Source organism: Dysidea avara, chromosome 1 (genome assembly GCF_963678975.1).
Source record: "Dysidea avara chromosome 1, odDysAvar1.4, whole genome shotgun sequence".
NCBI lineage: Eukaryota > Metazoa > Porifera > Demospongiae > Dictyoceratida > Dysideidae > Dysidea > Dysidea avara.
Window position 1 is genome coordinate 38,352,461 of NC_089272.1, and position 13,109 is coordinate 38,365,569.

The 13,109-nt window shown below is 38.8% G+C and overlaps 2 protein-coding genes across 2 annotated transcripts in view; both read right to left on the reverse strand.

The window, feature by feature from the left end:
* LOC136246548 (dendrite extension defective protein 1-like) overlaps positions 1-13,109 on the reverse strand; it is a 230,756-nt gene that overhangs the window by 40,762 nt on the left and 176,885 nt on the right. The window lies entirely within an intron of this gene.
* Positions 6,904-10,939, reverse strand: LOC136264162 (uncharacterized). Its single transcript, XM_066058872.1, has 2 exons — positions 8,277-10,939; positions 6,904-7,573 (listed from the first exon to the last, which is right to left on the reverse strand). Exon 1 carries the CDS (start codon positions 10,854-10,856, stop codon positions 9,744-9,746), a length of 1,113 nt encoding a protein of 370 aa, XP_065914944.1. The 5' UTR covers positions 10,857-10,939; the 3' UTR covers positions 6,904-7,573; positions 8,277-9,743.

Here is a 13,109-nt window from a genome sequence, read left to right on the forward strand (position 1 = left end):
GTCAAATCTGTGATGGCTCTATATCAAAAAACATATGTCACAAGGAGCATAATTTGTGTGGATTTGCAGGAAATGTCCATTTTTGGGTGCGATGCCGCTCTACTATCTGCAAGCTCAAACACATTGAATTCTCACCATATACAGTATTATCATCTATGAGAAAAAATTTCATGCTTTATTATGATCCCATGTTGCCTACAGACAGCAACACATATTCCTGATAAGTGGGTATGGCTCCATGTTCCTTGAGTATGTACGTACCACTGCATTTCCATTGGCAAACGTAATTTGTGGTCATTCCAAAACTTATTCAAAAGCGGATGAGACACACTAAATCTGGACAAATGTAATCCAAATGTTGAAGGCACTTACAACATTGGTAATAATGACAGCATCAGTAACATGAATTCACAAAGCAGTATTCCAGGGTGCGGTGCAATTGTAGAACAAATGCAAACTTCTTCAGAGAGCCCAAAATGTGGCACAGCACATGTACAATATTCAAACTGCTAGAGTACGGTTCCATCTTGGATTCGAGTACACCTTTAAGTCCTTTGGATATTCTTCAATCCTGTGTTGAGAATATGTGCAGCTTTACTTTCCTTCTTTGACTGACCATTGCAATACCTCCATCTTGGGTTTTACATGTTGTCTTTTGGATGGTGAAGGGCGAGGTAACCTCCAAACTTTCCACCCAACTTTTAAGACAGCAACACACAGATTATATGACTACACAGCTTTGGTACAGCTAGCCAGCTTCGTTTTCAGAACCCCTGCAATTTTTGAACATTAGACCGCTTCCGCCGTAGTTGGCAAGTATGATTCTGATTTAATAAATGGGTATTTAATAGCCATGAGTTGAAATTTCAATAAATACATTTTTCAAGTCAGTTACCCAGATTTAGTTTAATTACAAAATTAAACTAAATTTGGCTAATTTATTAAATCAATAAATGGCAAAATGGTAACTCTAGTAACTTTGTGTGACTCAATCCTAGCAGAGCTTCTGTTACAAGGAGATTGTAGGGATGGAGAATTGTTTTGAAAGACATCCAGAGAACCATCATGATGTGATACATAGTAACTGAATGCTGCATAGGTGGCGGAAAGGCGAGGGGTCCGCAACGCAACCTGAATCTCGTACACCTTGAGCCTGAATCTTTGTGAATCTTTGAATCTTATCACGAGATTTTCCGGAGATTTTCCGGAGATTTTCGGGAATTTCCCGGATATTGATCACGTGATCTACAAAAAATTCGCGATCAGCTGGAGGTGTTACCTCGTGTCGTTTGAGGTGTCGTTGCACTGACTTGGCTCGCGCAAGAGCTCACCTTTGTCTGTTGCTAACACTGGTACGTTGTGATAGCTGGCAATAGCTCAGGTGTTGACTGTGTTGTACAATAGTTGGTTATTCGATCAGTGCTAGCTCGATGTCTGAAGCTGCAGTGGATTTGGCTCAGGACTTGGACAGATGCGAGGGCAGCTCGGAGCGAGGTGTGGAAGGCAGACTAAATGATGACAGGTACATAGAAAACAAACCACTTCGCGTAGACGCGTATGGAGGACAAAACTTTGCTGTTAAATCCACGTTTCATCAAGAGGTTTTGTCAAGCTAGGTGAAAAGCCTAATCCTTGAATAAAATCAACAGGCTTAATAGTGTTGAGACTAAATTGAGGACTGAATTGCATGCCATGTTGTGCTTTTTCAATAACACCTAGCTAACAGTCAAGGTTGAAGTGCCAATTTCCCTAATATTCATTCTTTGCAAGATACCCTGAAACAAGATTTACAGAAAATGACACCATGCAATGCCCACAGGATTGACATCGTTGCAGATACTTTTGGTAAACCGTAATCATTGGGTAGTAGCATCGGCTAGTGGAAATGCTGATAGTGCTGATGTTATTCTATATGATTCTAAGTACTCTTTGCTCCATGAGCACACAAGATTACTGCTGTCGCAACTTGTGTTTACCAAGAACAAGTATTTTACCATTGGAATTGCTAATGTTAACAAACAATCTGGAGACAATGATTGTGGACTGTTAGCAGCCGCTTATATTACCAGTATTGCCCATGGACAAGATCCATCATCAATTGTGTACAATCAAGGTTTGATGAGAGAACACTTATACTTACTTGCCTTGAGACTAAAAGAATGGCCCTATTTCCGACTATCAGGGAGAAAAGAGTGCTTCAATCAAAGATTGTGAAAACAGAAGTGTATTGTTACTGTAGGTCACCAAATGACAAGAAAAAGGAAATGGTGCGATGTGGCAAAATGACGTGTAAAGAATGGTTTCACTTTGAGTGCATAGGCACTGATAACAATATTGTACCAGGACAAAAATGGTTTTGTAAAAACTGTAAATGAAAAGTGAAATCCTTACAGTTAATATGTTATGTTAGTGTACACATGGCATGATTACTTGTCATGCATGATCTTGATGTCGGTGTATAGATGCATATAGTGCATAGTTTTATTCTGAATCTCAGTCCAATTAGCCATCTCCATGGCATGTACTAAAACTGGTGAGGTATATTTATATACATGATACATCTGCTACAAGAAATATTACACTTGTACATATATGTATAATACGAGCAGCTACAACTGCAAGTTGCCTAATGGCACTAGTGGCAGCCTATATATATATATATAAGCTGGACATTCGGTAGTTAAATTTTGGTACCAGGAATCATCACACTGAGCCAGTATGAAGAGCTAGCTAGCTACTGAGTCCATGCTGCTTGATCAGTGTTGTCCAAGTTACGTAGCTACAATGCCAAATTTAAACTTATGATATTCACTAGCTGAAGAGAGAGAGAAACCATCATTATTATATGAGACACAAACATTTACACTAACATTAAGGAATCCTCAGTCACATGCGACCACCAGACAGGGTTGGTTAAAAACGCCTGGGTGGGCATGGCAAGGGAGTACAAAACATAAAGTAAGTATACATGCATGTACATTTAACTAACTAAAGAGTCAGTCTGGGGAGGCAGGAAACCACTCACGACAATCCCTAGCCATAAATATTCTTTGAGATGCTGTAATGCACTTCGGCGAAGCAGAATCCAAAACTTCCCTTAGAGCTGCTTTTGACACTAATATATCCTGGTGAACATATTTAGTCGCTAGAAAGCCGACCTCTGAGATTTGGCCGGGCTAAATTTGATTGAATCCTCGAATCTCGGGTGAATCTCACTGAATATAAACTGAATCTCGGGTGAATCCCACTGAATCTCGAGTGAATCCCACTGAATCTCTAGTGAATCCCACTGAATCTCGAGTGAATCCCACTGAATCTTGGGTGAATCCCACCGAATCTGCATGAATCCCGGAGAATCTCGACTGAATCCCTCGGAATCTCTGAATCTCCGGTGAATCCGTAAAGATTCTGAATCTCGTACGTGATTTTGCTGCGTTGCGGACCCCTCGCGGAAAGGGTGGGAGCTAGGGGCTGAACCCTCAGAATGATATCACGTCGAAATTATACTTCTTGGAGTGGGACTGAAAACCGCGATAAAGATCGAGATACTCTAATAGAGCAGTCACTTTAATAAAGCTGTCACAGTATTAGAGCAGTGTGTGTAGCGAGCTATGTAAGGATTTTTTTGTGACCTTTTTTTTTGGTCTCACTTTACCAAACCAGAGACAATGTATTGCCTCATTTCCTTAAGTCTGGGCCCCCCTCATATCAACTACTTCCTCCACCTCTGGTATGCTGTATGTATAAATGAGGTTTAACAAAGGTAAAAAATAATCTGTTACAGTGTGGATCCCATTTGTATTCTGCAGGCTTTGAATTAAGCTAGTAAAACCACTCAAGCTCCAAAAAACTTCTCTATTTCTCTTAGCATGCGGGCAGGCAGTCCATTTCCATTATGAAATTGGCAACTTTTCAAGCTATTATTGGCCTAAGTACAGCCATAGCAAACACATTTTCAGCTTGTACCTTCATCATTTACGTTGCAGGAATAACACAAACATGTACTTGATAGCATGCCGACATGCGAGCTAGTAACCTACAGGATCAATTTTATTAAGCCTGTAGAGTATGCAGAAAATAATGGAAGAATATGGAATAATGGATCTTTTTAGAGCTGGGAGTAAACATATGCGGGTAGTGGATGGAAAACAGAATTTATTTGGAGTGGCCTTAAGTGAGTGCTAGCCTTTTCATATTCCAGTAAAGTTGCAAACACTAGTGGAATGAAAATGATGTCAACTTTACCCAGCTACCATGATCATAACCATAATGACATTTAATTCAAGTACAATTAGGATAGCTACATGATGGAGAGTACAAGATTTCACTATAGCTGTGTACAGCAAAACCAAGGATATTAGTCTACAGTTCTCAATAGTCACATACTACACATACAATTCCCCTGTGTTTATTACTTGTTACACATTCTTACAAGTGTCCTATATATCCACGCCAGTGTTGTGAGATGACAGGGCAGCAGGGAAGAAATGTCCATCAAAGTAGGTCTTGTCCATTGTTCACAAAATCTTAGAAGATGACCAACACACTTAATACAGAGGGGCGAATTGCTTCAGTGTGACCTTTTCCTTCTCTGCAATGTTGCTTTCCGTAAAACAAAGAAAAACAATAAGTTCACAAAACATGAAAAACTTGCTAAGTCAGAAGTGCATCCAAAAAAAATTGCTACTGCTGGTGTAAATAGTTTGTTGTGGCGCTTATTGACACTGATGATCGGTGTCAATAGCCACTGCATAAAGAACTAAAGATTAAGTTTGCTAGCTAATTTGCATCTCGTCCATTATTTCTGTGAAGACAATAATTTCACCTTTATGTAGTTTCATGGTGGATCTAGCAGTGGGATACTACAACACCGTAAACTTGAAAATATTAATAACTATCATACAAAACTGCCACAGGAGTCATACAAAATGGCCATTTTGTATGACTCAAGTGGAAATTTTGTATGACATTCATATTTCCAAGTTTACAGTGAATGAACATCCCACACTGGTAGTAATGATTTGTGAAAATAGATTTTTCGATTGTGTTGGGATCCAGGAGCCCTTAGGCTTAGCTATGAGCTAAAAAGGAAACAAAAGGACTTAATTCTTGATGTGTTTGGTTGTTATTATAATGTGGTCCCTGCATATAGGGCAGGTATATACTAATGAGAGGTCTGTAACTCTGAAAAATCCTGTACGAGGTTTCAAATCTTTGTGATTTGGCAAGATTTCAAAAATCTTAGATATCTGGAATAGTAGCATCACATGATACATAGCATACGGAAATATGCGGAATCCTTTCTCGAGTTCTCTGCAAACTTGTGGGGATGCTGGATGCAGCATACGTGATGCTGCAAAGGAAGTATACAGGAATTTTACAACAATTTTCAGACATTTCAAATTTCAAAATCAGATTTCAAGGGAGTTGCAGACCTCTTGGTACCAATGCTAGTTTCTTTACGCCAGCTCAAACTGTGGGCATAGATACTATACACATAGATATTATATATTAGGTACGTAGTATAAAATATCTATGCTGTGGGCAGAGAGGCGAACTGCCGAACTCTGCCCAATCCTGTGTCGATGGAATCGTTGCCATTACAGCATTGCCACGGTGAACATCAATAGCAACCTTCTGAATCAAAAATTGGGTGGCCCTATTATCACCAGACTGCTCCATTACCAGGGAACTATCCGCCTTGAGGCTCACTATAATGAATGTGCACGTGATCCCCAAGCACCAGGGGCTAGTCTAGCGTAGCCAGACTGCTTTTTCTTGGCACGGCGCTTATCGATCGCATTATAAGCACCTTTTTCGAGCAGGCGTTTATAATGCAATCGATAAGCGCCGTGCCGAGAAAGCGGCCTGGCCACATAAGGCTACCCAGGGGCCAGGGTCTCAACACATAGAAGGGAGAAGTAAAAAGATGGAGTTAGAGAAGAATATTTCCTGTCCTGACTCTGCAGCGAGGGGTAGCTACTCTCTTGGGACTTTCGGACACTATCTGAGAAATCCATGAATTTGCTCTGCAGAATTTAGTCGGCGGTTGGTAACCCCTCACTCTGCAGAGTTTGCCAGTCAGCTGGCACCACTTGCGGAAGTCGGCAGTAGACAATTTAATTTTACGGACAAATTAGATGAGGGCCATGGGGCTAGGGCGAGGGCTAGGGTGTCTGAACAGGTGAAGTCCCAGAGCAAGGGTAAGCCCCGAGACCAAGGAATCAGGCATGCTATCCGGCCTCTTACCGTCATCACGACACACACCGACTGGCTCCAAAACAGCCCAGCGCATACAGGTACACCTCCAGACCGACACCAGAGTGCGACGAATAGATTCATCGCCACACACACGTGTGTTCAACAGCGATGGGAACACCAAGATGTAGACCAAGAGCAATCTTCAAAGACTCATTATCAGGAAGAGCAACAGACTCTGAGAAGGACTTGAACTGACAATAGGCGAGCCTTTGTTTTAGCATCAGAGGCAGAGTCCGGATGAAAAATGGTGTTCGTCAAGAGAGAGATAAAAGTCATAATAAGGTTACCATTATTCCACGGAACGGCACGGAACGGCATATTCCGTGGCATTATTCTCCGGAACGGAACAGAGCAGACATACGTGTCCTCCAGCGCATCAACTATAGTATTAGCTACTTGGTGGCCATGCATGGCGTCCTGGAACGGCTAGATCTATAAGGGAAGTTCTATACTACATTCAGCTCTAAATCTATAGCTATCAGGCTGCAAAGCTATAACATAAAAACTAGTAGCCGCAGTATTATAGCTATGTCTGTTTTATTACAGTACTAATAAACTTAAAGTTGTTGGACCAGTCCCTAAGTCTCCACTATGTACGTAGCTATACAGCAGCCGATGTCTAATTTAACCTTGCTACATAGATTGATGCCAATGTGAAAAAAATTCTTAAGAATACAGTTAACAGCAAAAGTTGAATACAACTATGTTGATAACACCAACATTATCGAGTAAAATAAGTGACAAAGTAATAGCATATACAGTAAATTAACACAATTAAAATACAGCAAATAAATGATACAATGATAGACTACAAGGTAGCAATTACTAAACACTAACTAGTTTCAGTCAACACAGCTTTTACAACTCCAGTGTACATTCTTTGCCTAAGGTGCTTCAACTGAAACTGGAGAAATGCATACATCCCCATGGCACCATTCTGAACACTCCAAACAGCATGTCATTGGAGGTTGATGTGGCATTATATAAGCCTTCGCTTGTCCAGTTCATATAACTTTCAGATTTTTCTTCTTTTGCCTCTGATTGGTATCAGAGAAAAATATTGTTGTTCAATACAAGATAAGAGATGGCTACACATCTTAGGGTAGTCAAATACTAATGTGCCAGGGTTTTCACCTAAACACAGGAGCACTGCATATGCAATGCTGAACAAACCACAATCATTACTTCCAGTCTGTTTATGAACATCTACAAAGTTCAGGGTAAATTCTGATTTACTGGTGTGCAGTAAACAGGCCATTTGTATTAGTTGATCCACTGTGTGATGAGCCTTCCTCACTGCACACTAGATGATCTGCATGTTGGAACAAACATAATAACTGTTAACACAATGATATTAACTACAAAACAAGTAAGGAAATAGTAATCTCTTTTTCCCGCTAAAACATAAAAAAAATGTACGGTTAATTGTTAGTAGCAGAGCCCATATTAAAATGAGCTCTAAATAGAGTAGAAACCTGGTCAGCATGTTCTATATAATTCCATTGGTGTGAACCAAGCAGTCAAAGAAAAGTATTGAGAGAAAGTGGCAAAATTGGTACTACCATTAATGTTTATGTATCACCACCACAATGTGACACTGCAGTACATCAAAAAGCTACTATCAATGCTATTCTTGTCCAGAAAGTAAGCAATGACATTTTTTTGTTGGCCTTGCCATTTTTTTTCTATCTAGTAAACAACTACAGGCTACCAACACTTCAGTAACTCCACCACAGGCTTAGCAAACCCATGCAGCACAAAAGAGATTTGATAAAATTTTAACTTAACTTTCAGCCACTAAAATTATCACCACTAGTGTTCATTTTGCTCAATTGATGGTAAATCCATTCTAAAGTTAGTATTAGTATTAGGTTTACAAGTAAGGAGGCTCAAGGAGCCTGTAAAGCCTGATCTTTACAAAATTGTTGCATTTAAGAAGATTATAAAATTGTAGCTAGGTTTGGAACAGTCAGGCTGTTCCGTTGAGAGACAACATGTTAAACAAACACACTCACCACTTTTACTGATACCCAAAAGATTCTTGTCCACTCACGTAAGTTTTCAAATTCTGTGTTAGGGCCATACTTATTGCAACATACAACAGTACTAAATTTCTCTTTCATAAATCAAGCCAAAAGTTCAGTTTTCAATTGAGTGACCTTTCGGTTTATAAAACTCTGAATCTCATCAAAATCACGAAGATCTGCTATAGTACCTAACATGTAATTCTCAGTCCTTCTTAGCTCTGGTCTACCACACTGGTTCTGCCGTCCAGGTTGTTTTCCACTCTGGTTCTGTCACGTCATCCAGGTGGTCTTCCACTCTGGTTCTGCCGTCGGAATTGCCTTCCATTCTTGTTCTTCCTGCTATAAGCACCGTTTCTATAACTACAGCTAAGACTGAATTCACCACAAAAGGACTTCTTTACATTTGTCACCAACTCATCTTCTTCATCTTGTGTTCCCTCGTGTTGTCACCTCTGATGACATCTGCAGGTCACGTGATAAAAATCCCACATTAGCATAATTCAAGGCATAATTATAGCCGAAAGACTAGTTATCGGCTACAAGAAACAGCAGGCTCGTTTTGTTTGTCACAAAGGTTACATAGTACAGTGTTTGAAAGTGATTTAGAGGATATATCTAGGCACTTTAGGCGTTCCGTTCCGGAGAATAATGCCACGGAATATGCCATTCCGTTCCGTGCCGTGGAATAATGTAAACCTCATAATAATTGACAATTACATGAACAAAGGGTCAGGAGTCCAGTCTCAGGGTTACCAAGTTATTACTAAAAAGTATGGAGCCCTGGCAAGACCAAAAAAAAAAAAAAAAACTACATACAAAACTAAACAATTATACATGGCTTCTCAACAGGTAAACAGATCAACTACATCCCAAGTAGTGGAAGCACGGGAATTAAAAATCCTGTATGAACAGGAGATTGCAACACGAGCTGCTTGATGAAGAATACAACGAATAGTATTCTTTGGTAGATGGCATACATCGCTTAGTTTAGAGACAGTCTGTGGCATGAAATGGCCCAAACAGCCAACCTCAATTGTCACAAGATTAACTGCAGTTCGTCCCAACCATGTTGAAGATGTCTGCGGTCCTCAGGGGGCATAGGATAATCAGCTGGTCAAGAGCCTCGTGGAGGAGCTGAGAAGATTCAACAGTTAAGCCTGAAGGAGACAATATAGAAGAAACTAGTTCGGAGGTAATATGCTTAGTATGAAGGGAAGAAAGATAACTAGGCAGACTTAAATCAATAGCACTACGGATTCCCTAACCTCCTTTACTGTAGCAGCAGGAAGAATAGACTGAGCCCATGCAGAAGAACTGATGTTAATGTTGGTAACAGTCTGGAGGGATGAACCAACTCACATACACATTATATATTTATGCATAGCTACAAAACATCTTTACAAAGTACATAGCTAACTACTTAGACTATGTATGCTAGAATGAGTAGCTACAGTGCTAAGAGGAGCTATGTAAAGAAACAGCAGTTTTGACCTTCATTGATGTTAGAAATATTATTAACAGAATTGACATTTGTATACATGTTCCAATAGAGTTACTTAGAAAAGCAATGCCATGATTTCCACCATCTGCAAAATAGATAACGAGAAATAAGAATATGCTAAGTCCAGTAGTTGACCCCAGAGCAAGAGAAACTCGTGCATCATTTGACTTGAATTCACAGCACCTTTTATTGACCAAACGATACAGTACCATGCCTGCAACAAACACTACTACTTGCATGACAAGAATTGATGCTAATTGCACAAGAAATAGTATAATACTTGCATCTTCACTAAATCCAGTTGCACAATATCCGTTCTCTGTAGTAAAAGCAGATCTGGTCACAGCTAAATCACAAGTTATGGCTATCACAGCATAGATGGTAGTCATTGAAATAATAAAAATGACGTATTTCAACATCAACTTTAATTTAGTATCAAATCTGCCTGACCTTACTCTGTAAGCTTTGTATATGAGGTATGCAAATTGAAACAAAATAGTCAACCTTGTAAATTGAGAAAGTAAAGTGAAGACCCCTTCCATATAGATAAGCACAGCACACACCTCACCACTGTCATTGACTTTATGAGTAAACTGGTATCTGTTGCGGACAAATGTTACCATATTGCCCATATTAAGGAAGAAGCAGAATAGAATGATTTGAATACCAAACACAGTTTGTAATTCTTTGAAGTACAAGTGTAGAACAATAATGCAAGTTGCCACCAAAATTATAACACTGTAGATGGAGGTCTGTATAGCATATATAACAATGTTAGGATTGTAGACATCATCATCTTCACAATCTGATCCATTTATAGGAAACACAAACAAATCACTGCCATCTGTAGCTACTAGCCAAACTCCAGTATCATTTATAATAATCAACAAACCATCACCATCCTTCTTTCTGATAGCAGAATCATTGAGAACACAATATTCTGAGTGATTTAGTAGTTCCTTCTCAGAAACAGTATTGTTGTTAGCCATTTCAATACTCCATACTGAGTGAAGGCTATCAAATATTAACAAGCTTACAGTTATTACTAACAGTGACAGCTTCACCATTTTGAAACTACGTACTCAACTCTGTGACAATAACTGAACTAAGTAGTTAATATACAGGAGCCATACACAAAGTCTGAATATTACAAGCATGCACACAGAATATATAGTAAATCAGTTACCACAATTACATCATAACATTACATCATATAAAATTACAACAATATTAAGAATAAATTTCCTCTGCACCAGTTCTTTCAATTCTTGTAGATGCAAATTATCTGGAGGTCATCTGTTACTGATACCTAGACGAATGTACTACTACTGTATACACTATTATGTATTTTGTGGACCATGCAATGCATTCTTGTCATTCACTGATTTGATGGTGTTTTAATGCTTATTACTTCTGTGTAATAATTCCTGGAAGCCAATGGGGAATGTTGTGATAATTTCAAGCCCACACCTTCTCATATTTTTTGAACAATCGCTGGTCTTCCAGTGTTAGTCTTTCCTGGATGTAGATAGTAAATAAACCTTTTTTGTCTATGAAAATTTAGTTCTGCTTGTGATTTGCCTGTTGCTGAGTGTAGTAACAATAAACAGAGCTTGAATGTTGTAAAGTTGATGGGTTCTTTCACTGCCATCAGATAATGTCTTGGAAGCATAGGAAATTGGTCTCTGGGTATTTATGGTAGATCACTGCTCCAATTTAGGCATCACAAGCTAGACCAATTGGCATGTTTGGGGACTACTTGTGGTTGTGATCATGAGGGCTTGCCAAAACAGTTTTGATGGGGCTTCAGTACATTCCCAAGCCACATGAATGATCACCTCATTTAAAGTATAAAATTATACTAACTAAGGGGAATTACACTAAAGTCTGTCAAATACTGTGATTTACTATATTTAGTGGTTCACCATTCAGAAACCATTGATGTTATGCATAACAACACGGCGGTTTCCTGTTTACCATTAGTCCTGGGATTTACCATCAATCTTGGGATTGTTCCCAACTAAACAGTCCAAGCAACCAAGGTATGCAATTAAGTTTATGGCTTCTGTGGGGTTATTATAAACCATGTTTTCCAGTAAGCATGTAAACTCAGCATAACATGCAGCATTGATGACTGCTATAAAGCTTTATAAACTTTAGGGATACTTCTTTAAGGCAGTTCAGTTGATAATTTTAAATAATTATGATCAGTATGCAGCAGCATAAATAATTGCTTACGTACATATGACATCATTTGTACATGTAATCCAGGCTAGACCAAAGGAATCACAAACAGTAAATTGTGATACCACTGTCCATGGTATCAGATATGAAAAGTACTGTTACTTAGTTGGTGAAGGAATACCATGCGTGTTAATGGCTACAAAGCCACAAATCATTCAAAGATTTCACCACTAGCTAAGTTCCTACCTCGCAAAAGAGCTCTCCTCTCGCCTGTTTAACCTTATTAAGACAATTGGTGCACAAAATTACTGTCATACTGTAATAAACAGGCCACCAATATCGCAGCATATTATCTTCATGTGTGGTCCAAGTGCTATTCAATTATTATAAATAAATTTGTATCACTAATTGCTACAACTAAGTATACAGGATTAACAGCTAATCAAAAGTGACATCGAAGCCTATTGAAAACAAGTTTTTGATGGTTACAGATAATTAAATATAGAAGCTTAAGCATACCAGATCATTAAGTTTGGTCTTATACAGCAGATTTTAATCCTAATGTCAATTTATTTGACCATCAGTATAATATATATATATATACACACATGCATCACTTTACATTTATCAGTTTTATTCTGTAGTAGAAAGTTGCCCTTCCAGTGCCAATACCTTTTCAATGACTTGATCATTGAATGCAGTGATCACATATGCAGTAAATTTTCCACAGCTACAACATGATTATTGTTCTCCTTCATCATTTGTTACTAGCAATCCTCACATTGTGCTATAATAATGTAACTGGATTCAAGAAAACCCCCCACTTCAATACATAAAGGCTAGATAATTGTGGTGATTTTTATTATTGCTGTTATTGTATTACTTCCTAGTGCACAAATACTGTAAATTTCACTCAAAGTATTCATCTGGTTATTAGCTATCACTTTGTGATGTTCATAATATGCCTTATAAATGGCAGCCTTTTGTGCAAGTAGTGGTTGTACATCACGCGGTAGTCATAGGAGTGGTGTGTGGTAGGCTTCTTATAAGAGTATAAATGGAGTAAGAAGATGACTGAAGTGAGAGGTCTAATTTATGGTATCCATGGACCCTCCTTGCACTCAAATCACTTCCAA